The following is a 25,533-nucleotide window of genomic DNA, read 5'->3' on the forward strand; positions in this document are numbered from 1 at the left end:
TTTTTAACCAAGCAAAGCTAGGAGAAAATTCTGTTAAGGCGACTGCCAAAGAGAGTTAAAAAGGCTTTTCTTGCCATTTCAAAAAAATAATAATAAGGCTGCTCTATTCTGTTATGCTGAGATGTCTGCATCGAAGAACTTCCTGTGACTTTACAGTCTGAGGTGCCAGCATGTGCTCATTCAAGATGGTGAGAGAGATTTCAGAAGGGTCTGCCAGTGGCATTGCTATAAAAAGCCCACCTGCTGAACTTTGTGTATGTTTTGTAGGAGTACGAGTGTTTCCCAGTCCCGGCTCCTGGGGTGTTGCTTCCTTTTTCCTTTGGTAGTGTCCCAGTTACAACAAGTAGCTGTGTTTTTTAGCTGCTTAATTACTTACAAGGAATTGTATTCAGGAAAGTGGGGTGGTGGTGGTGGTGGGAATTTGTGCTGTGCAAGACACTTTGTTCCTTTTGTGCAGTTAAAGAGTATGTTGTCTAGGAAACACAATGCCCTGGAGAAAGATGCTGCCGCTTTCTTTCCCCTCCCTTCCCTGCTGGCTTCTTTCTTGCAACCAGCGACACAAATGCTTTCCTTTCCTTCAGCTGTCCCCTTAAGAGTTCCATATGCAGAAACTTTAATTTCTGAAATTCATTCTCTCTCTCTCTCTCTCTCTCTCTCTCTCTCTCTCTGTGTGTGTGTGTGTGTGTGTGAGAGAGAGAGATATTTTTTTGCCACACAACAGAGAGCCTGGGTCAGGACTCACCGCTTCATGGTGCCTATATAAGGAGCAGCCTTGTGTGGAGTGTCAGACTTGTAACCCCTGACTAGCAGATATTCCATAATCTCAAGTGGAAATGTTATGCAGACTGTCTATCAGCAATTCTATATACCTGGGTGGAGTCAGATAACCTTTTCTGTCTAGTGGGCTGCATTCACCTTTTGACCAACCCACAGCCCTTCCCTCCTCAGATCATCTGTGCAGATCAGCTGAGGAAGCGGGTTATTGCCCACCTCCCCATTCATCAAATGATCGATCTGATAGCTGGGCGGCAGCAATTTGCATCCCCATCAGAGCACTGGGGGGGGGGAGATGTTGACATCTCTGTCTGTTTTTCTTTTTTCTTTTGCTGCCATCAAGAAAATCAGTGGAGTCTTGGGAGGCAATATATATATATTTGCCAGGAAAGGGGACAGATCAGACTATTAGGTCAGGGGTTAGCCGTCCTGGTTCAGGAGATGCCAGAAACTGAATCAGGGCTTTTATCCATTCAGAGCATGAGTTCTGTCACTGAGGTGGAACCTCTCCTTTCTAAGGTGGGAAGATCAGCTCTTCAAATGATGGGTCTTTCTTGCTCTCCTTTGATTTCAGAGCATGAAGGCAAAAATCGGTCACCTGTCAAACCATGGAGGTGGGTAGGCAAGATAAAAATCCTGCCCACTGGCCAGATCCAGTTTCCCTCAGCTCTGCTGTATGAAGTTGGGCCACTCACTGCCTTTTAGAGTAACCTTCATGCAGAGGACTTTTGCAGGCACTGCCAGACAGCTGATCGGCGGTGCTTGCTAACTCCCTTTAACTGCTCCACGCCTGAAATCATGTAGGATGTCAAGTGAGGGTGACAACTGCTACAATGGCCTCACAAGCCAGATGAGGAGGCCAGGCAGAGTTAATAAGGTACCCAGACTTCAGGCTCCCTACTTCTGTCATACAACGGGCTTTCGGCTGAGTGGGAGTTTTGAGTTAGGAGTCTCTCTAGTTTGACTGATACTCTTAACTTTTATTCTATGCTGGCTGTCCACTAACTTGAGAAACATATGGGCTTAATTTTTTTTTTTTGGGGGGGGGGTCTTGTTATCTACATAACCACCTTGACAGTTCAAAGCATGGAAATTTGTGCAGTGCAGTGTATGCTTAATTGGGACTGGAGTGTTTAGTGGTGAGTAGGTACACAATGAAAGAATAGTTCAGTCATGTCTATTTAAGAAGTTAGGTGCATTTGTGCTTTCAGCTGGAAAATATATATAAAATCGATCTTGTGATTCATTCATAGGAAATAATCTAATTTTATTTTATATATGAAAAAACTGCCCATTAGAGATGTCTTAAAACTCTTACGTTGAGTTCCCACTGTTCTGGGTCACAATTTATTTGTTTATTTATTTAAAGCATTTGTGCTGCACCCTTCAGCCAGAAAGGTTCCCAGAGTGGCTCACATCTTGCCTCATAATTTTCTGTTCTCGCCCCCCACAAATGTAGCTTGTTTATTGAGAAACAACTAAAAAATTAGAAAGCAACTTTGCCGGTCCATAAGGGAAGAATCCCAAACTGCAATACTTTCATTAGGACGATCCCAAAAGTCATAAACTTACGATCAAGCTTTTTTGAGTTCTCCAGAGTTCTTCATCAGATGTACCGTAATCAAAAGGCAAGGGAGAGTGAAAGAAGTAGCAAATAGGTGTGCAAGTCGTAAGGTGGAAAGGACGAGAGTCATGCTATCATAATTGGATTGGTATCCCCATGTGCACGACAGGACAGGTATCCAAGCCTTGCTCTGTTATTTTAGAGGCCATTTTTGCAACAGGACTGAGATCTTGTTTAACTTGGACCATAGTATCAAGCAAGAGTTAAGACATACAAACACTAAAGGAAAGGAAGAAGAAGTGATGATAAATCACTCCACGCACAGGAATGTATCTATATTGCATACTTAGATTGAGGTTGTCTGTGGTACAGAATGGGCTTGGCTCCTGTCATTACTGTGATTCTTCTTCTTCTTCTTCTTATTTATTTAGCTTTGTTTTGCTCCTCCCCTCCCTTTGGGTTTTTGGGGCATGTGCATTGAACTCTTTGTCTCCGTTGGCCCAGTGTCCTCTGCCTGTCCCTCCTCCATTGCTGCTGCTGCCCAGCTCTGGGTAAGTGGCAAGCCCCAGACACAATAGATTGCTATTAATAACCTGCACTGCACCTTCTGCAGGAGTCTCCTCCTGAGAGGCTATGAATATTTGATACTTGGAGGGGGGACTTTCTGCTGCTCTCCATCCTGATTGCTGCTGGGAAGTCCTGCTGGGATCAAGAGGTCGCTCAGGAGGCAGCAAGGCATATCAGTGCAGCTCAGCAAATAGAAGGCCTCCTTGTTTTCCTCCTGGATTTTTATTGAAATAATTAGCTCTCAGAATGCACAGCTTGACACCTGAGGGTTTGGTGTTCATAAGTGCACTGTTTGACATTTTTAAAAATACGGGACCGTTCATAGGAGTTCTCAACCCCTAAGGTCATTTTCCTCCTATTTAGTCCTCCTCCACTGTTGTGGCCAGAGCTGGCTTTTCCTTGCAGTATCCTATGTTTTCCTGGACCTGTTCTCTGTTAGCATCATCTTGTGCTTCAGCATATACCATCTCTGCCTTCCGTACAGGTGTATTTCATGGGCTATCTGGCTTTTGAATGCAGCCTCCCGGATCCAGAGGGATGTGATCCTAAAGGACATCCTCATCTCTCCTTTCTCATCCCTCCCCTTCTTACCCCATATCCAGCATGCAGCAGTGTGACTGGCAACAGGCTGAATTAATCAGTGGCTTGGTGCTTCACTCCGCTGTTCCTCTCCCTCTCTCTCCCCCTCTCTCTCTTTCTGCAGCGTTGCGCTGTGCGCACTCTCTCTATTGCTCTCTGCTTCTCTCTGGATAGCAGCATTGGAAGTTGCTGTTCAAGGTTCCAAGTGCTGCGCTGCAATCTTAGCCCAGATGCTTTTTAAACAGACAGATTTGTGGATGTCCCAGCAAGCCAAAAGTGGCAAAGTAAGTTTACCTTTTGCGCTTTCTATTTCTTTCTCTTTTCTAACGTTTGAATTCAAGATGGCTTTTCCCTTCCTTTCCTGCATGTTTTCCTGAGCTGCTAATGTACAGAAGGCTTCTGAGGTTGCCTATGTGTGTGAGCGTAAGGCAGATGAGCTGCATTAAATGGCAATATATATATTATGGAAAGGAGGACCTCTTCCTTTCTGCTAGGCTTGTTCTATCACTGGGAGAATTTGGGCTCTGAGCACAGTGTATAGATGCCTTGAGCTTTAGTGAATCCTTGTGTCTGCTCGGTGGTTCAGATTTGTCTGTTTCTTACACATGCCTGAGCATTGCGCCGCTAAGTGCCACTTCCTACTGGTATACTTGAGGGGTGGGGTGTGGGGGGGTTAATGCTGTGGCATAAACTAGCAGGGATCGTGCGTGGCAAATTTCCTGGATCTGGAGGATTGCCAAGTATGTTCAAGGGAAGCAAATGTGGCAATGATCCATCCTTGCAGATTAATAAATCTAGGATTATAGTCAGCTGTGGCTGGAAGTGTGTGTGTGTAATTACCGACTGCGCATATTATTCTCCAATGTTAGGGAAATATGTATAGTAATATATGGTTTAATATCACATTATGTAACATGCCTTTAAAACAGCACAAACACCAATCCCCACGGCACATGTGTTAGCTACATAGAAATCCAGCCCCAGGGTGTTCTGCAGGTACAAGAACGGCCGCGGGGACAAAGTAGGAAAGCTGTACAGCATGCAGTTGCCTGAAGGAGCTGCCTCTTCACCCAGTACCCTAAAATGAAGGAGGAGCCAGCGAGCAAGCAAAAGCTGAGGTTTGCATTGTCAATACTAAGAAGTTTATCCTGGTTATTGGCATTCAGTCTTCTGCTTTTGTATGACCCTAAAAACACCCTGATGTCCAGAAGAAAGTAGATACGCTCATATAAAGGACCATGACCAATGTTGGTAATGTACTCAAGCCCTGTGTAGATTTGCAATGCTAAGTTGGAATCTCCGAATGTAAAGATTCTGTAATTTCTAAGAGGCAAGAAAGACTTGCACCGTCGTGTAAAATGGAGCTTCTTTAGTCACCTGACTGGATGGAGCTTCTATGCTAAAGAGAGATAGGAAGTCCTAGTTTGCTTTGGCAGCTTGTTCCTGAAACTGGATGGAGCCCGAAGCTGTTATTAATTTGAGCAGTGCTGCAGATGTGATCTATGCCAGCAGTTATGGATCGAGCCGGCATGTGGTCTGCTACGGATTTCCTTAGCTCAGTGGTGTCAACCTTTTTTGGTTAAGTATGCCACAAGTCAAATCCATAGCAAGCATAAGGCAGGGTGACCCTAGTGCAGGCATGGCCAAACTTGGCCCTCCAGATGTTTTGGGACTACAATTCCCATCATCCTTGACCACTGGTCCTGTTAGCTAGGGATGATGGGAATTGTAGTCCCAAACCATTTGGAGGGCCAAGTTTGGCCATGCCTGCCCTAGTGTATGCTAGAAGCCCACTATTTCTCCAAGTGCTTTTGCTTTTAGTCTACTAGGCTAGGGAGGCAAGCACAGTGTAGCATTGGAGAAGCAAAAGAACATGGAGAAATCTGCCCGTACAAAGATAGTATACAGTATATATACCATTAACCTGGTCCATGGACTTGGTTATTCTTAACCAGGTGTGCTTGACCCCCTCTTTGATTGTGACCTTTATGGTTCGATACCTGTGGCCTAATTAATCTGATCCGAATAAGACTTGCTCGCTTGCTATAATGTGGAATGTGAATTGTTTGATAATTCTGTTCATTCTATATGCTCTATGCTAGATGCAAAAGTGTGTAGGCCATAATGAGGACATAAGGAGGCTCAGTGAGCAGTGTAGCCCTGCTGGTATAATTTGTGGCTTTTTTGTTTGGCAAAGTTTTTCCCCAGTTCAAAATTTGTAAGATCCTTAGTACTCCATGCAACAGGTTTGGGCATGCATGAACAGGCAGGGGAGTGGAGTTCCCATGACACAACTGTACATATTCTTGCTGATGATGTCCCTTCCCTGCCCCCTCCTCCATGGTTACCCACACTTTCCATTTCCGCAGGAAGTTCACACGTGGAGATGCCACAAGTTGGAAAGGACCAAAATGCCATTGGCTCCAACCCATCAGATAGCTGGGAATCATGTTTATTCCTTCCAAATGAATGGTGGTGGTGGGGAATTGTTTTCCTACCATTGTTCTGAGATAGAGAGACTAAAGGCGTGATTGCAATCTAACTTGGCTTATAACTCTCTGCAGTAGGAAATCACATTTTGTGCTAATTTTCTCCTGACTTGCTTGTTCTATAACACAAGAAAGTGTTGAGGAAACAACAGTAACAGGATCAGGATAATAGGAGGAGGGACTTATCTGTCTATATCTGTTTCTCATTTTCCCCCAGTCTTAAGTTCATTTTGCCACTTTCCACATCAGTTTATGATTTTTTAATAAATAAGAGGCTCGTGAAAATTTGCCAGCATATTAGTGAGCGTTTCTTGCATGTAATTTCCCCCTAAAATAATGCATTTTTTATACTTTTCATGAACATGTACATGTTTATACACACTTTCCCCAAATAGATGTGTCTTTGCATGCATTTTTTGGTTGGAGAACTGCATTGCACAACTTGGCAAGGTGTGCATTTCAGAGGAAAGCTGCACTTCGATTTGCTTGTAGGTAGGTAAGTGGGACGTGGGTGGTGTTGTGGGTTAAACCACAGAACCTAGGACTTGCCAATCAGAAGGTTGACAGTTCAAATCCCCGCGACAGGGTGAGCTCCCGTTGCTCGGTCCCTGCTCCTGCCAACCTAACAGTTTGAAAGCATGTCAAAGTGCAAGTAGATAAATAGGTACCGGTCTGGCAGGAAGGTAAACGGCGTTTCCGTGCGCTGCTCTGGTTCGCCAGAAGCGGCTTAGTCATGCTGGTCACATGACCTGGAAGCTGTATGCTGCCTCCCTCGGCCAGTAAAGCGAGATGAGCGCCACAACCCCAGAGTCATCCGCGACTGGACCTAATGGTCAGGGATCCCTTTACCCCTTTACCATTTAGGTAAGTAGCTCCATTAGTGTCATTAAACATGTGTGCCAATCAGCCTGGTTCTTCACCTTGCTTGCCTTTTAGTCTGTCTTTGCATACCTTCTTTTGAACACTATACCTTCCTACCAGTGAGGCACCAACTGCAAGCCTGGCCATGCTAGCAATAGCTTTACACTTGGATATTCCCATCTCCAACAAAAACCAAAGTTTGGGATACAAATCCCAAGAGCCCCAAATGTGATATGGTGCTTAGGAAGGTCGATCTCTTTCAAACAACAGTGCCTTCCAAACCTGGGTTGGTGTTGAATGTGTGTTGCTGTTGTTGTTTTGTAAGTTATCTTTTTTAAAATTGAGTTTTCAAAACACCTTGGTACAGATGGCATAATTTCGGACACAGTAGCAAGGCATGGTATTTGAATCACTTTAATAAGACAATAAAAGTGGCTAAAATTTGAACGCTGGTTCTTGCTTTTCAAAAAGAAGTGATTATGCCATCTTGGCGTTGGAAGTGTCCCCTCAACTTCCAGCCCTGACCAAGATAAAACCCTTTCTTCTCCTTTAATTTCTAATATGAAGTGATGTTCCTAAGAGACACTGTGCGGTGGTGAAAATGACACCTGCTTGCTCTCACAATAGAGAAGAGACCCGCTTGTTCTGTGCTTGTCCCTTGATGATGGTTACATAACTGGCACCAAGGGGAGAGAGAGAAGGGAGAGTTGTCAAAGTAACTGCTCCCCATGTATCGTGTCTCGAAGGGGCCACCTGTGTAATATATTTATTGAGCACAAAATAACAACACTCGGTGAATAGTGCTTTCTCCCATGTTGGAGTGATGATCAAAAGATTGTCTGCGTCACGACTGGGATAGGTGGCATGCAACCTGTTGAAAAGGTTCTTGCGCCGGGAAGTTTTTAACGTTTGATGATCTATTATGTTTCTATATTCTGCTGGAAGCCGCCCAGAGTGGCTGGGGAATCCCAGCCAGATGGGTGAGGTATAAATAATAAAATTATTATTATAAAAGTAATAATTCTGGGGAAAATTCAGCATAGCGCTAAGGAGATTGCCCCATCAGCACAAGCATTTCTGCAGGAATAATCTGTCTCTCCCTGCCCCATGCACTGTTCCAGGGCTCTCCTGACCCCCTTGAGCCAATTTGGGGGAAGGAACACCGGAGAAGGAGAGGGTGGGAAAGCCCCGTTGCACTGGTGGAGGTCTTTGAGCAGGTTTCTGTTGGCAGGACTCTGCTTAGTTGAATCCAGCTCAAAGTAGTAATGGCAGGACAAACAGCAGTCTCATTTTGCATATGGATCTTGCACTGGGTTTTGTGTAGTCTGAAAATGGACCCTGTGTTGGTAGGAAGAAGCTGCCGAATGCCCCCTGCCCAAAAGGGCCTTGACTTCCTTGAGGTTCTCAGGTGGTCCAAAGAAAACAGCCCCAGCTGCAATGCAATATTCTTGATTCATTAACTCTGGCTAAGGATCACTGTTAGCCATAGGATTGCATGGCCCCTCTTCCTTTCTTTGGTGTTTCTCCTCTTGCATGCAAATCTCCATAACAATCTTTTAACCATGGTGAGTATCAGTATCAACAAGACATCATAGCAGATTATTTTAAGGCTTCTACAGCACACAGCAAAGAAATTTATCTAGGTGGTGAATGTCATCTCCACAAACAGCATAAAAACACTTAAGCAACATCTGGGCAGTAATGCACAATGGTTATGCTATAGGCCAGAGAAGTCCTGAGTAAGCAGAAGATATTGGCTAGAGGTACTGTGAAAAAATATTTGCCTCTAGAGGAAGTTATGTTAATGCAGAACTGCCCGTGGAGAGATTCTCACATATAGGTGATGTCTACACTGTCATGTATGATCCAGTTGAGATTCCTACATTGTAGGGGGTTGGACTAGATGACCATTTCCTAGTCAATTTTCCTACTGCCCATCTACTGCACCTGTATGTATGTATTTATCTGTGTGTGTGTGTGTGTGTGTGTGTGTGTGTGTGAAGTCTCAGAACATTGGAGCCATAGAATTGTAGAGTTGGAAGGGACCCTAGTTCAATCCCCTGCAATGCTGGAATATGCAGTTGTCCCATATGGGGATCAAACCTGCAATGTGCACAACTATGAAAGGGGAACCAACAGAAGATGATTTCAGATCCCTCAGCTGGTTTGATTTCCATTTACCTTTCCATTATAATTTACTCTTTCTTTCATAGTTGTGCCATTGAGCATAACCTCACAACTTACAGCATTATCCTAGAGTTTTGAATTCCCTTGAGAGACGACTACTTTGCTAACAGCCACCATTGCTTGTTTTCTGGCAAATTGGGATTGCAGAGTGACAGTCAGAGGCAGGGTGCTGGTGTCTTGTCCGTACCACTAGGAAGTATCTATATACATGCATATGTGTGTGTGAATGTGTGTGTGCACGCGTACACACACACACAGAGAGAGTTGGCGGTTGAGACACAGCACCATAGGCTAGATCAATCTTGCTTGCCATGTAATCAATGCAGAGCACTTGGTGCTTCTACTGCAGCCATTCATCTCTTTACGAATGGAGGTTTAGGCTTATTTAAACTTGAAATATCTGCTCAGCGAAACGGACGAATGTTAGTGCTGGGGGATGAGCAACTGCTTATCGTGTTGGAAAATAAATACAGACTATGTAGCAGGCGCCAGTGCTGAGAACACAATTGCATTGTCCTACTCAGCATTCTCCTTCCTAACTTATTGAATTCATTTTGGAACCAATCCTGAGCTGTGTCGCCACTTTGCTTTTCAGTTATAATCCCTGCCACCTTGCGTTTTCCTGTGCCAGAAGGGTTTCTACTATATCCAGACTCTGGGGAATTAGCTGCAAAGCTCCAAACTGCTAAAGGGTAGAGTGATAAGCGATGCCTGCAAAAACGATAGAAACTGCCATGGCACCTTAGGGACTAACTGGTTGGTTCTAGTGCATACCTGGTTTTTCTTTGTTTTGCAAGCTGCTTTGAGCATGATTTTTGTGAATGAATGAATGAGATTGAATGAATACAACTTTGTGTGAAGGTTTTTTTTTATACACACAATCTGTAAAAATTCAGGCTGCTCAGTATATTATTTTTCTCCACTTGTGCCTTAATAGATGCGAGTAGGACAAGGAAGAAGAAAATGCAGGATCAACTTGTGCACATTGGCAGTGTCCAAAGTGTCAGAAAATGAAACTGATGCAGGAATACAATGGGAAAGGGGACACCCAAAGCTGCCCCCAAGATTCTTGTTCAGATTTCTCAAGGTGCAGTCGTGAGCTCTCGTGTCATTATCTTGTTTAAGTAAAATAATTTCGAGACCTTGGAAGCTAATAGAGAATAGCGAGCTTCTGCTCATCTTCTCCCTGACAGGAAAAAAATTAGCTTTCTTCACTTACCAAAGGGTTTAGAGAGGACACGTATTAAATGGAGAACCCTGCTGCTGTTCGTTTGCTGTTGCGTGGTGCTGTAAGAAGCTGAGAGCCTCTATAGTCTAACCAAAAAGCATGTCAGAACTGAGTTTTTTTGTAGTCTCCAAACTGAAAATTTGAGAGACTTGTGGTACTTGGAATAAAGAAAATTGCTTCAACTCCTCATGCTGCTATGGGAGTTAGTAGGTGCACCTCTGTATACATGCAGTGTTCCACATAATGTGTGAAAGCTGGACTTCTAGCTCAAGCACATAATCCAGACCATTCCTGCAGTGGTTCCATGGACTTCAAACCTGAATGGCTCATATGCTTTTGAGGTGTATCCCAGTGTGTAGACATAATTCTTTATTATCATAATATGTGATGAATTCCCAACACACCTCTATGTGAAGATCTAAATTATGTATTTTAAAAAAGATATAAATGAAAAAAAGATCCTCCGGTAACATAGGAAACTACCTTTTGGTAAGTTAGATCTATGGCTAACTTAGCCCAGTAGTGTCTACACTTGCAGATAGCTGTTCTAGAGTTTCAGACGCGGGACATTCCCAGTCCTACCTAGAGATGTCTTCATATTCTACACCACAATAAATTTGGCAATTTACTGATATGATTAAGTGAGCAGTGCAAGGCAAAAAGTGGGCAGGACTTGTAGAGTCAGTATGTTGATGGAAGGATTTGATGCTAGGAGAACAGAAGGAAGTGTGATTCACACTGCCATTCAAGCTTCCTTGATGTCTTGCTTTGAGATTCCCAGGTTGTGGTCCGTGGAAAGTGTGAGTTTCATTCAGCTGGTCCACAACATGTCTGTGAACAACACTGGCAATCTTAATTCTGTGGAATTCTAAGGACTTTATTTATTTTAATAAAATGCAAATAAAAGAAGCAACACAAACAGCTGAAAACCACACAGCATGTAGTGATAAAGCGGGATATCAAATCCAAACTCTTCTTCTACAACCGGCAGGGGATAAAATCATTAAGTGGTCTGTGTGGGGCGGAGTGGATTTTGGGAATCATTGATCTAAATCCTGCTGCTTGGGACTGATTAGAGCTGGCACTGGAGGGCTATAGGCTCTCCGTCCTTGGTCTTGTTATTTGGCCCAGTGGCAACCACTCAAGGACCCTAGTGCTGATGGAGCAACTGTTGAAAACTTGTGCAGTATATTTTTTGCCAAAGTTAGAATTATTCAGCATGGATGGGACTCCTGGATCAAGTAGTCCCTTTCCGAAGTCAGGAAGTCTGTTCCTAACACATGGCTAGCAAATACTTTTGAAAAACCTCCAAAAGAAAGAGATTCAGTCTCTTGGTTCTGTTTCCTCCCACTAAGAATTCTGTTAACTCTGCAAAGATGTCTCCTGCCATCACAGAACCTGCAAGGCTCGCATTAACTTGGGCTGCCAGGAATGCTGTTTATATCTTCCTTTTTTTTTGGAAGTGGTAGTGATTGTGGTGGTGGTGGGAAGCATACGTTTTGCCACACATTGATGTAATCTGGTCCACGTCCAACAGAAACAGGGGAGCCGTTTTCTTCTAATCCCTAAAACCAGCCGAGCAGAAGGAGAATTACGTCAGGTTTTATTCTTAGTTCTGACGGGGATGCAGTATCATGGCTCGTGCTTCATGAGAGTTAGCTTATTTTAGACGTTCATTTTGCTGCAGAGGGATTTGCAGTTTCACGGAAGAGCCATAGGTTGACGGCAGCCTCGGAAAGTTTGTCTGTCTGTCTGGTTAAAGCTGGTCTTCTAAGAAGTGGCGTGGGACTGTGCTGACTGTGTAAAAGCCTTTCCTCTTTTGACAGCTGAGTTTCACCCATCCCTGGCAAGGGAGCCTTCCTCACCACAGCTTGGAGAAACATGTTCCTGGGAAGAGGCATCATCAACACCTTCCTAGAAGTAGTTGCAGCTGCCAGTAATCCAGGGCTCACCCTTATTTAAAATGCCGGCTGTCAGTTTTTCGGCTCTTTACTTACATCCTTACAATAGGGCTTCGTCTGTTATTTTCGAGACCGGACAGCCAAATGGCACCTCCTTCTCACTGACAAACACGGGGCATGATCTGCTGGGCTGTTCCCCAGTGCAACCTGTGCTGAAGCGGTCATGAGTTGTGTAAGAGCATTTGTGTGCTTTCATGCATTTTCTGTTTTAATAATAATAATAATAATACATTTTATTTATACCCCGTCCTTCCCAGCCAGAGCCGGGCTCAGGGTGGCTAACACCAGTAAAATTACAGTACAACATAAGGGGGGGGGGGAACCAATTTAAAATACAGGTTAAAATGCAATTTAAAATGCAGCCTCATTTTAAAAGTAGCCCATAGATCGAAACCATACGGGGAGGGAAACATAAGGGTCAGACTGAGTCCAAACCAAAGGCCAGGCGGAACAGCTCTGTCTTGCAGGCCCTGCGGAAAGACGTCAAGTCCCGCAGGGACCTAGTCTCTTGTGACAGAGCATTCCACCAAGTCGGGGCCAGTTCTGAAAAGGCCCTGGCCCTAGTTGAGACCAATCTAACCACTTTGCGACATGGGATCTCCAAAATGTTGTCATTTGTGGACCTTTTGATGTGGCTTGTTTAGGAGAACTTCCTAGTGGATTCTGCCACAGGGTTGCGTAAGAGCTGTGGTTCTCTGTGGCCTTGAGGAACAGACACAGCCTATTGGGTTGGAAAAAGCAGTGGTGGGGAACGGGGGCAGAACTTTTATTGCTGTGCATGAGTCTCATTTGCTTGCACTGCCGGAAGGAGCAAGATGCAATACCAACAGCACCAGAAGGGAAAGGGGCATGCAGGCAAACTCAGGTTGTGACCATTCTTTCCTGGGTGGGTATACCAAACCTAGTATGTGTATGTTTCTCTGTGGCACAGTGTTGGTATCAGGGTGGATAAAAATCAATGTTTTTTTTTAAAAAAAAGATATTTAAAAATCAGATTTTTTAAATTTAAATTGGATTTTTTAAAATTTAAATTGGATGTTTTTGATTTAAATTGGATTTTTAAAATAAAATGCTTTGGAGGAAAAATCTTTCTGAAGATAGTTTTCTATTTAAGTTACATTATAATCCAAAAGCTATTCATCAGGAAATAAGAATTTGTTTTAAGTTTTTCATGTGTGCTGAAACTCAGTCTAAGTTTTTTTTAAAATTGTTTAACCACATCAGTTAACAAACATGGATACATACGCTATAAGGTTATTGTTTTAGTTAAATAAATAGTTTAAATTGTTATTACGGAAATGATTATTTTTCTCCTTCCAATAAAGTACAGCAGAAAAGTTGTCCAAATTTAAACAGTTAACTTGTTAAACCTCACAACAATTTCATAATTATATATGTATTTCTAAGAGTATAACCAAATCAGTCATTTTTGATATAACTGTAAAAACTACTCTGAAAATTTATTATTTCAAAAATGAAACCTTCCTCAGGTTATCAATATTAAGATGATACCAGCAAGAATGAGTCTTTCTGTAAAAAAATGATTTAAATCAAGTCTTACTGAATCATGATTTAAGTCAATTTGATTTAAATCAAATCCACCCTGGTTGATATGCAATTAGTCTAGGATGCATTCTTCCAGAATGGTGGAAATTTATTTGTATGGTACCTATGCTTGAGCCATAACAGGCTATCTAGGAGCTGGGTACATTTTGCATGCAGGTAGTCTGTAGCTGTTTGTGAGATTGATCTCCAGAGAATACTGATCAGTTTACCCTAGGAGGACTCAGCTGCCCTGTTGTGGAAAGTTTTCTGTAATGTTTGACAAAGGGAGGGCAGGTATGCTAAGGTATAATGGATTTGCTAGACGTTGTTTTGCACCAATTTTTCTGCTGGCGTCTTAAGCAGCCTATGACTACAGAGCAGAGAAACTGCTAGGCAAAATGATAGAGAAACACTACATTTGGTGTGCAAAACTTTTGTTGTCCAGGATGAAATGACTTCAAATTTGGGTCTGACCACAACGAAGGCTCTGACTATCCTGAGAGACCAGCTGTCGGCACTTCTGGAGGGGCATCAGAAGGAAAGGAAGAAGGTGATTTCCTGGAAGGTAAGCATGGCATTTTGCTGCATGTCGGTGAGTTGTTTTCAAGAAAACGTTACGTCTTTCTTTGTAAGGTAGATTTTGCAGACAGATCCTTGGAGAAAGCAAGACTTTTCCCATTCCTGAAAGGTGGCACTTCTGAAAGGTTGCACTTAGCTGCTTCCAAAATGCGCAGCTGGAGCTGGAGCCGTGATGGTGGTGCCAGTTCTCCTGATGTTGAGGGACGCTGGCAGCAACACCAAGGGCAGAGGAATAGAAGAACGTTGGACACTACCAGGTTGCTGTGTACCCCAGCACAAAGAGGCCCGCCTCCTTCCCCTTCCAGCCTGGTGCCTTAATCTGAGTATTCAGAGCTAGTGGTGGTGGTTCTAGGGACCCCACGCCAGTGGCCTTCCCCACTGTGACCAGTTCACAGAACCATTAATGGAAGTGTGAATTCTTTGCTCCTCTGCAAAAGAGCATGTTCAAGTCTTCAGCGGCGCTGACATGGCGCTTCATATCATCTACAGTGGTACCTCGGGTTACAGACCCTTCAGGTTACAGATGCTTCAGGTTACAGACTCCGCTAACCCAGAAATAGTACCTCGGGTTAAGAACTTTGCTTCAGGATGAGAACAGAAATCGTGCGGCGGCGGCACAGCGGCAGCAGGAGGCCCCATTAGCTAAAGTGGTACCTCAGGTTAAGAACAGTTTCAGGTTAAGAACGGACCTCTGGAATGAATTAAGTTCTTAACCCAAGGTACCACTGTATACCTAAATGATAGAGAATTGTCTATTTACTTATTTTATTTAACCAAATTTATATACAGCAGTTTACGGGAAATGTTGAAATTATAAATGAAAAGCAGTTAAAAGCAAGTAATAAAAACATTTTGAAAGATTATTAAAATTTAAAAGGTTAAAACGCGACAACACCTGCATGTCTGGATTGGCTTGCCTAAAGAAAAATGTTCTAAGCAGATGCTGAAAAGTCTGTAGCAAAGGTGCCTGCCTGCAAGTTGTCAATAAGCAGGGAGTTCCAAAGTATAGGTGCTGCCACACTAAAAGATCAATTTCTTAAAACTGCAGAAACACACATTATGTGGCACCTGTAACAGTGCCAGGTCTGCAGATACATTCAAGTTGGCACATATGGGGTAAGACAGTGCAGCAAGTGAATTAATCAGAGATAACCTTGGTAGACCATGTTCATTTCCAGTGGTGGTAACGTCTGTCGTTGCCTCTCTCTACTACTCTCTCGTCGCCCACTTTTTTTTTCTTTGACTCTTAAGTTTCTTTATTCTCTACATTCAACCTGACAAGAGTTCTGTATGACACAAAAGCTTCCATTTTTATCAGTAATATGTCAAAGTACATAATTTTGTTTCTTGTTCTATAAAAACAACATGATCACTCAGACACTGATCAGTACAATTTTGCTTTCAATGTCCTTTTCCTCTGGACTATTCCCATGTTGGTGACAGTGCAGTAGAAGCAGATGGAGGAAGCATTCAAGACTCAGGGTAGATGTACCGGTAAATAAGAATAGAAAAATGCAAGGAGGATCTTGTTTAATCAAAGCTGCTATACAACCCTGCTTTTGTTGGCACAATATTTTAGAATACAATACATTCCAAACCTTGCTGCATCAGTAGTATTTTTTTTAACAACAGCAACATCTTCTCGTCGCCCGCTTTAAGCAAAGCCTAGGTTCCATTTTGTTGATGTAGTCTCTCTCCTCCTTTGCACTTCCTTTTCTTTTTGGTAGGAGGTGTGGCGAGCCAGTTTCCTGCACCATGGCAACCGCTGTTCCTGTTTCCATTGGCCAGGGGCATCCCTGATGCTGCTGACAGTGCTGATACTATTATGTTGTTATGGGAGCCAACCACAAGGAAGGTATGCTATCTCATTGATTGTTTTATTGCAATATTCTGTCCATAAATGACCCCAAAAGTTGCTAACATTCAATCATTAACAATTCCATAAAACAGGAAAAAACCAAAACAGTCGCAAACGAAATTCCAAACCAGATCACACCAGATGATTGAAACCAATAACCAGTTTCCACCTAGGTTGCGGAAGTGTGTTTGCCTAGTGTCTAAAGATAGACAGGGAAGGAGCCAAATGTATGCTCCAAACCAAAGAGTTCCATAAAATGTGCAGATCCACCAATAAGATCTCATCCTACAGCCCCACCAATGATGGAACACGGAAGAGGGCTTCTGTTGAAGATCTAAGTACATTGGTGGATTTGTAATGGAGACAAAGTGGCCTTTTGGCTTAAACCAGCAGACTTGTCAGGGCACCTACCTAATTTCTCTCTGACCTCACATTATTTCCCTCTTCACTGGTTTATGAGACGCACTCATATGGTTTTTTTGTTGGAAGGATTCCTGCAGGGCACTTGTTAAAGTGTTGTCAGGCTTCAGGTAATCTGCTTCCTTCCCTCCTTTGGCAGTAGATAAGTAGAACAAAGAGTCTCTTACCAGTTAGAAACTTTAATGATCACAGCGAGAGAACAAAGAATCCATTCCTAGTAATGAAGGTGCTCCCAATTAAGGGTTACACCAACTTCCTCCCTAGTCACCCACGTCACTACCGCATCTTGTAACCTGATCTCTCAACCACTGCTTTCTGTGCTGCCACCTTATCTGCTCTCCTTGACCTTGGGCTGAGTGGATGGACGCTTTCAAGCAACAGTGTGTCTGTTAATTCTGTTTCCCAGTTCTTCTCCTCCTAGCTGTTCCCCATCCAGTACTTCCCAGCTTCTGCCTTTTGATCTGTGTCCCTCTGCAAACCACTGTTCCAAATCTATACTGTCCCACTGTTCCTGGGAAGATTCAGGATCCTGATCAGGAACAAGGGGAGGGGGAGGCTCCTACCATTCCTCCTCAGTGCAGCCCTCCTCCGCACGGTCCTTCCAAGTCTGGGATGGACATCCAGTTCAGCATAGAGTGCTTGGGCTGCCAATGACTGGCTTTGAAAAGGTTATTGGGTGTTTTTTTTTTGTTTTGTGTTTTAATATAGCTGCTGGCCCAACGAGATTTCTAACAAGCAGAAGGATTGGGGACGTTTTTAACCTGCTGGAAGCCCAGCTAGATGGGCAGGGTATAAACAATAACTATTATTATTATTATTATTATTATTTGAATCTATTAAAGGAGCCCTGTCCAGCCTTGGCAGCCTTCCTGTGTGGCATTATGTCATGAGTCAGATGACTGCAACTGAGCTGCATATTTAGATGAACGAAGGAATATTTTTACATGTCACCCATGTGGGTGTACAGGGTGCCAAAGCAACAACCGACGAACATTTTGCTTTTAATTTTATGAATATGATGGCGGTGTTTAATCCAGACCCCTCAAAGGATTTTTAATGGGTTTAGCGATCCTGATTTGAATTAAGCTGGATAATACAGACTAGCCTAGAAGGTGCAAAAGTTTCCATGCCCTTGTCAGTAGCAGGTGGGCTGGGCTGGGGTGGAGGAGGTGCTTACCTGACTTCCCAGCAGGTGAGTTACTATTTCTTACCAGGAGAAGCAAGGCAGCAGGGAGAGCAGCATGGTGCAATTGGACCAGCAGAAACACTGGACCGCCTTGCTTGGTGCATTTGCACCCCACTGCATCCTTGCTTGTCCCCTCCCCTCCCAGTAAGCAGCAGAGACTCACCTGCCAGGAGCTCTTGTTCTGTAAGTGCCTCTGCCCCACCATGCCAGCTGCTCTTGGGCTAGAGACTTCCCTTAGAGACTTCCCTTCTTGCGACTCCTGCCAGGACAGCCAAATGGGGACGTATATTTCATTCCTTTATTCAGCTGCCTGCAACCTCTGATGTTTTGCTTTGAACAGTGAAGGTTCTGAAATTGTGAACGCCTTGGCCCTGTTCCTCTTGGTGCTGCTCGACGTCCTCTTGATTGGACGGCAAGAGAGGCTAAAGCGGCAGGAAGTCGAGAAGAGACTCCGGGACATCATTGGCAGGATAAATGGTGAGGCCGCCTCTCTCCCCACACTGCCCCTCGCGCCTGTTTGCTATCCTGTGCAGCCACATCCTCTCCGTAATTTTAGTGCCTACTGTCCATTAGTTTTTATGTAATGCCTTAAAAAGCAAATTCTTAATTAGGGGCAATTGTTGCTTTCATATCATGGTCGTATGAAATCTTGTCCCTTTAACACCCCAGAACTATCCTTGTCTTCCATCACAACCACAGCTGTCAGTTCTCCCCCTACCATACCTTCATAGTCTACCCTTATGACTTATTCACAGGACAAATCTACTAGGCTATGTTTGCCCTTTCTTCCCCTCTCTCATTTTTCCAGCAGCCAAGTGTATTCTCTCCTCTTCCGGATTCCCATCACAAAAGCTTAACACCACTTTTCACCTTCCAGTAGCACCTTAGAGACCAACTAAGTTTTTTATTGGTATGAGCTTTTGTGTGCATGCACACTTCTTCAGATACACTGAAGATACAGTTTCAGTGTATCTGAAGAAGTGTGCATGCACACGAAAGCTCATACCAATAAAAAACTTACTTGTTCTCTAAGGTGCTGCTGGAAGGAATTTTTTTTATTTTGATTTGACTACGGCAGACCAACACGGCTACCTACCTGTAACTACCACTTTCACCTGTACATCCTCGCACTATCAGGGGAATGGGGGAACTGTTTTCCCCATTGTCATTTGCAGCGGCCTCCTTCACTTGCTGCCCCTATCGCTCCCCACTCCATCCTGTCCACTCTCTCATAGGCAAATACATACACTGATTTTCGAAAGATGGGGAGGCTCCTGCTGCCTGCCCTACAGGGGGAATACTTTTGGACAGCTGCTGGAAGCCACACGGTCTGTGTGAGGATCAAAACAGAAGTGACATTAACTGTGCGCTTTCATGAGTTAGGAGAATGTAAATAGCAGCTGCAAGGGGGCTTGAGTAGCAGTTTGACTACAGGGGGTGGAAAGAGAGGGGGAGAAGGAGTTTAACTTCTAACCCACCATTGTCTTGAGGAAAGTCGTGCCCTGGAGCTGCATGGGTACCAGTGGAGGCTTCCTTCCTGGTGATCTTTCTCAGGATTGCCGTGGGGCGGTCCTTACAGTTTCACTGCTACCCAAGCACCACCTTTGCAGATACTGTTTACATTTTTTTAAAGGTGCATCCTGCTAATCTACTTTTCAGATGTCTTGAAGGATGGCAAAGAGCTGAGCTGGACAAACTCCATGTACCCTGACCTTCACATGCCCTTTGCCCCTTCCTGGTCACTCCACTGGGTCTACCGGGACGGCCATCTTGTCAATCTTCCAGTCAGCTTGTTAGTAACGGGTGATGTCGTTGCCCTGAGGCCAGGGCAGGAGTCCTTCACTTCTCTCAGAGGGATTAAGGTAACTCAAGTTTCTTCTCTCTTTGCACCAGGGTCCTAAGTATTATAAGGGCCAGTGCTTTTTTCCCAGCGGGTATTCAAGGGCGCCTCCTTCTTTTGGTTAAAAATTGTGACACTTACTGTAACAACTTCATGGTGAAATGAAACAAAATAAACAGAATAAAATAAAATAATTAAAAAATTCCTTCCAGTAGCACCTTAGAAACCCACTAAGTTAGTTCTGGGTATGAGCTTTCGTGTGCATGCACACTTCTTTCTTGCGTGCACACAAAGGTACCCTGAGTTTGCCCATTTTCAGCTTTTGTCTCCCATTCTTCTAACAGGATGATGAGCACATTGTCCTGGAGCCTGGGGATCTCTTTCCCCCCTTTTCTCCACCACCATCTCCAAATGGGGAGGTGAAGAAGGGACCTCAGAATCCACAACAGTATCGACTCTTCCGTGTCACAAAAACACCAGTGATTGACAATGTCAGGTAAGTTCAATGTGAGGACACTTTGTTACTGAAATTTGAAGTAAGGCAGCAGAATGGATGGAGAATTCATCTGAAACAGGGCATTCTTAGTGGTGGCTTCCTGGCTATGGAACGAACTCCCAATGAAAATAGGGCAGCCCCCCTTTTCATATGTGTTCAGTAAACATGCAAAAACCTTTTTGAAAAAAATATTTAGTTATCCAGGCTTTGAGCTGAGAGTTTTATGACATTTTTACACTGCTGGTTTTAACTGTTTCCTTGAATATATGCTATAGTGCTGCTTTTAAATTGTTTTCATCTGTTTCTGTTTTTGTGATCTGCCTTGAGCTCCCTTTGGGGAGGAAGGACAAGTTACATACCGCATTTTTCGCTCCATAAGATGCACCCCCCCTAAAATCTAAGGGGAAATGTCTGTGGGTCTTATGGAGCGAATGTGTGGTCCCTGGGGTTGGGCGGGGGGAACCCGGGCTTCCCCCGCCAGCCCCGCAAACTCCGGGAGAAGCGGCAAGGCTGCTCGCAGCCTCACCGCTTCCCCCCAGCCTGTTTGGGGGGTATTTTTTTTTAATCCCCCCAAAAAAGTAGGTGTGCCTTATGGTCAGGTGCACCTTATGGAGCGAAAAATATGGTATTTGAAATAAACAAATAAAATATGTTCAATCCATCCTGTGTTTAGTTATAACCACAAGAATACATTATAGTCATAAAAAATCTCTGCAGTACAATATTTAAGTATTGCCGTCTGACAAATCAACTCTTTGGATGGAATATACCAGTCCCATATAGTGGTTTGCTGTATAAAGCTGGGAGGTATAAGGGGGAAAAACAATAAATACCTGGAACTTTGCAAAATCCTCTGTAAATCTTTTGTTATGTTTCAGGTTATGTTTAGACATGGCTTTGTCACGTTCCGTGACTGCTTTGGATAACGAAAGGTTCACTGTACAGTCGGTGATGCTCAAGCTTGCCGTTCCCATTGTGCTGGTATGTCCTGTTGATGAGCTGCTTTTTGTGACCAGGCTTGGTCCAATCAGGCTCCAGGTGGCTGGGACCATTGCATTTGACTACACCTTCCTGTGACCTGAGCAGTTCTAACTCATGCAATGGGTTCTTGATTGGTTTTGGGTATCGGTCATACTCTTTGGAGCTCTGCATTCAGTGGTAGAATATTGGAATTACTTGGTTTGTTCACAGAAGAGAATTTGGTAAAATCCATGGATGATCATGGCAAGCCCTGGATTCTCAGACTCCAGTTTATATGCATAGTATGCATTATTTTTAGGCAAATTTTTTTTAAAGCAAATGAAGTAAACAGGCTCCATTAAGTAATGCATTTTTTGTCACATCCAAAATTAGTCACTACCTATAGGGCTTGGGGTGGCTCAGTTGGTAGAGAGCATGAAACTCTTAATCTCAGGGTCATGGGACAAAAGATTCCTGCATTACAGGGGTTTGGGCTACATAAATCTCATCCCTTCCAATTCTACAGTTCTATTCCTTTTTTAGATTTAGATTTTTAAACTTTTATTTCCAACACAGTTGTAGGACACCTGCTTTGCATGCAGAAGGCCTTGTATTCAGCCCATCATCTCCAGGTAGGACTGGAAGTGTCCCCTGCCTGAGACTCTGGAGAGCCTTCTGGTTGGTGCTGAGCCAGTTCGACGAATGGTGTTAGGAAGCTTCCTGATGAGTTCTGGGAGATATTTACTTTTTTCAAATGGCTTGGGCCATTGAAGCTCTGATTGCTTTAATGTAATAATAACCAGAAGGTGTTTCTGTAGTGTTTTAAGTGATACAGCTACACCTATCATAGTGATTTACATATAGGGGCTTCTAATGCTGTCTCCTTTCCTTAAACGGCAGATTGGTTTCCTGATCACCAATGCCATACGCTTTGTTTTCATGGCTCCTGGAGTTGTCCCTTGGCAATACACATTGCTTCAGCTGCAGGTAAAATAGAAGAATGTGTTTTTATTTTCTCTGAACTTCAGTTAGTTTCCCTGTATCAGGAAAGACATACCTTTCTGGGCTATGCTGGGTGTGTGTGTGTGTGTGTGTGTATACATGCTTGATACAAATCCACCTAGCTATGAGGTGGATGTAAAATTGATTTTAAACACTAATTCACCAAGAAGCTTCTATGGTCTAAATGCAGTTTACCTTTTGAAGGGCTCTTCACTTCCGTACTTTTTCCCCCCCTGTGGGGATATTTGTCCTCTGTTAGTGACGTGTTCAGGCTTAGCCTGTGTCTAGAAACATCTCTCCTCTTCAACTTCCATATGCTTGTTTTGATGAAGTTTCCTTTCGCATCTGAGATTCATATGGAAACTGTAGCTTTTCCTTTCAGTTTAAAAGTACCATGATGGGTGAGTAGGTGATCAGCACTTTAAATCTAAAGAGGAACACTGATCATCTGCAGCCCATACATGTCCAGACAGAATAGCAAGTGGCCTTGGAAGCACAGTGATGTTCATTTAACCTCGTCTCTTCTTTATGTGTGTGTGTCTGTGTCTGTGTGTTTTCTTTGCACATCTGTCCATTGATCTTGAGCGCTGGACACATCTTGGAAGTATAAGTAATAATGTTCTTGTGAGCAAGCGGTTCCTGCTCACTGGGGTGTGTGTGTGTGTGTGTGTGTGTGTGTGTGTGTGTGTGTGCTGCTGTTGGGGAAGTGACGGAGCCAATCTTCAGCTATACTAACTGGAGACCTGGAATGCCTTCACAGGTCAATGGGGTCCTGCCCATCCTCCCGCTGCTGTTCCCTGTCCTGTGGATTCTTGCCACTGCCTTTGGTGAAGCCAGAGTCCTGGCCCAGATGAGCAAGACCTCACCCACTTCCCTGGTAGGTACTTCTACAACATCATGTTGTTGGGAAGAGGGTGGACTGGGTAAAGGCAATTCTGGACTACTGAGACAAGAGGGGAGTTCAAAAATGTTTTCTAGGTCTGAAAAATACAAATACAGTGGGCCTGTGTTTTTCCATTTTGCCCTGTGAATCTTTGAAACTGGATCAGTTGTGGGTACAAGTGGAAGTATTGCCATGGGGTGGGGAGACGAACATAGTAGTAGTAGTAGTAGTAGTAATAGTAGTAGTAGTAGTAATAGTAATAGTAATAGTAATAGTAGTAGTAGTAGTAATAATAATAATAATAATAATATAGTATTCTTTATATGCCACCCATCATTCAACAGAATAGTTGGAAGTAGAACTGACACGGGTCTGTTAGGTTTTTGGGAATGGGCAAAATGGGGGTGGTAGGAAGGCCTGATGGACAAGCTGCTGGGTGCTCTCAGCTCTGAATAATTTCTCCGAAAGGCTTGAAGAACAGAGATGGTAGGTCCAAGTGCCTGCTTGCCTGTCGCAGCCAGTATTTGGGCTCTAGCTTTTGACTGTTCTGCTGAGTCTTCTTAATAATTGTCTAATATCTGTAAAGCCAGATTTTGTGTGGGTTCTCCCCCCCCCCAATCTCTGGGGTGCAAGAATAATAGGAGAGGCTTTTTATCTTCTGTGTGAAGGGAGAAAGGGGGCAGGTGGTTCATCTGTCAGTTGATTCCTACCACTCCAGATGTTACTTCTGTCTCTTCCATTCTCTGCCCTCTTCTCTCTCTCTTCTCCATTTCTGCTTGCTGCAGGCATGTAAAGCTTAAGTTCCTTCTCTTCCTCTTCCTCCTTTCCCCACCTTGTTGCCAGCACCTCCATGTTCCCTGTCACCCACACTTGTGCTCCCAGTTGTTTTCATGTTTGCTTTCTCTAGCCTGCCAGTTCTTTCCCCCTCTGTAATTAAATTTCAGATGTGATTCTGCATTGCTGTCACCTGAGTGCTTGTTTGTGTCTTAGTTCCATCTTGACTTAGAGTAGCATCCTCTCTTGTATCTATTTCCCCCCTAATCTGTTTGGAATATAGCAGCTACAGCCCTTTCCTCCTTGATCACGCTCTTGGATCATGTGTCCTCCTGTCTTCTCCTGGCCTTCCCTTCACCTATTGGATCTGAGCTCTTGTTCTCTCATTCTGCATGATGCTGTTCCTTTCTTTCCATCACCTTTCCCCCAGTTTCCTCTTCAAACCGTCTTGTGGGCCACCTTTGTATTTTGACGCTCCTCCTGACCATTTTGAATGGGGGTAATGTACCCAGTTCAGGTCAAATACTATCATCTTCTACATTGAGACACCAGTCCAAGATGAACCTTGAGTTTCCTTCACCGATTCCATCTCTCGAAGATATTCGGAAAAAAGGACAGTGTCATTTGGGTTCTAATTCTTGACTTGGACAAAGCGTAGCCAAGGCAGGGTTCTGGATTCTGTTCAGGTCCTGCCGAGCAAAGCCCATTTCTCATCCATATCTTCCACTGGTGAAAAAATATTTTCCAAGGGATGTTCCTCATGCATCGTTTCTCAGCACCTTGATAGTAACCAATTTGTTCTCTTGCTGCAGCTGGCTAAGTTCTCAGAGGACACACTGAGCAGCTACACAGAGGTGGTATCTACCCAGGTACTATTTTATTAACCAGTCTTGCATCTTGTTCTTGTGGTGTTGCACAGTGCCGTAAGATCCTCTCCATCCTCTCTCTCTGTGATCTGCTTGCCCACTTGTGCTTATATCCTGCTGCTGGTATCTCTCGCTTTGTTGGCGCTTTCATTTGCTCCTCCTGCGCTTCGCATGCCGGATGCACACTCCCCCCCCCCCCATGCTCTTTCTCATAGCAGATGCTCACAGTTCCCTTTGATTGTCTGAGAGCGAAAGACCTTGCCTGCAGTTGCCTAGAATGTTTAAAATCTGAATCTTAAACAAGCTGAGTTTCAAATCCTATATTGATTGCCCTTCTGGGTGGAAATAGCTGACTGAGAGAGACTGGTAAGTATCACAGGGACTTGGACAGACTTTCATATAGACAAATCATCGAAATCAAAGTGGGAAGAGGAAGAATGGAAATGTTGCTCATATGTTTTTATTGAACTGGACAGGGGGAAAACAAGGGCTGGGATTTCTAAGTTGACCCTGGAGCCTCTGTGTTGCAGTCAATTTTTGTAGTTAGCTCTGCTGATGTTGTTGAACTGCAACTCCCATCAGCCCCAGCCAGCATGACTAGTGGCCAGGGCTACTGAGAATTTTAGTTCAGCAACATCTGGAGGGCCACAGGTTCTCCACACTTGGGGTGGCACCTTGACCACCTCAATATGTCTGCCCTTCTCTGCAGCTGTACTTTCATAGATGCTCAGACTTCATCACAATTAACTCCAGAAGGCAGTTTGTCCTTGCTTCACTCTCGCCCACCAAAAACGTAATTTAGTCAAATGGAATCAAAATGATTTATTGGCGGCACGTCTTGCTTTCCTCAGTCAGAAGCAAGGACCAATTTGGGCTGCTCATTGACTTCCGTAGTGACTACACCAAGGATTGGG

The 25,533-nt window shown here is 43.9% G+C and overlaps 1 protein-coding gene across 13 annotated transcripts in view; it reads left to right on the plus strand.

Moving 5' to 3' along the window:
* The window catches only part of TMEM94 (transmembrane protein 94), a 68,264-nt gene that overhangs the window by 14,428 nt on the left and 28,303 nt on the right, over window positions 1–25,533 (plus strand). For 4 of the 13 annotated variants that reach the window (XM_083725618.1, XM_083725619.1, XM_083725620.1 and 1 more), the window contains 9 exons: window positions 14,201–14,320; window positions 16,062–16,189; window positions 18,139–18,275; window positions 19,458–19,660; window positions 19,983–20,134; window positions 21,013–21,115; window positions 21,995–22,081; window positions 22,857–22,973; window positions 24,566–24,622. In XM_083725618.1, the coding sequence (XP_083581744.1) occupies window positions 14,201–14,320; window positions 16,062–16,189; window positions 18,139–18,275; window positions 19,458–19,660; window positions 19,983–20,134; window positions 21,013–21,115; window positions 21,995–22,081; window positions 22,857–22,973; window positions 24,566–24,622 (1,104 nt within the window). Of the gene's footprint in view, window positions 1–3,544; window positions 3,769–14,200; window positions 14,321–16,061; window positions 16,190–18,138; window positions 18,276–19,457; window positions 19,661–19,982; window positions 20,135–21,012; window positions 21,116–21,994; window positions 22,082–22,856; window positions 22,974–24,565; window positions 24,623–25,533 lie in introns of those variants that run through there. The other 9 variants (XM_083725612.1, XM_083725615.1, XM_083725614.1 and 6 more) reach the window with 5 other exon arrangements.

Source organism: Podarcis gaigeae (assembly GCF_964106915.1).
Source record: "Podarcis gaigeae genome assembly, chromosome: 2".
Classification (NCBI taxonomy): domain Eukaryota; kingdom Metazoa; phylum Chordata; class Lepidosauria; order Squamata; family Lacertidae; genus Podarcis; species Podarcis gaigeae.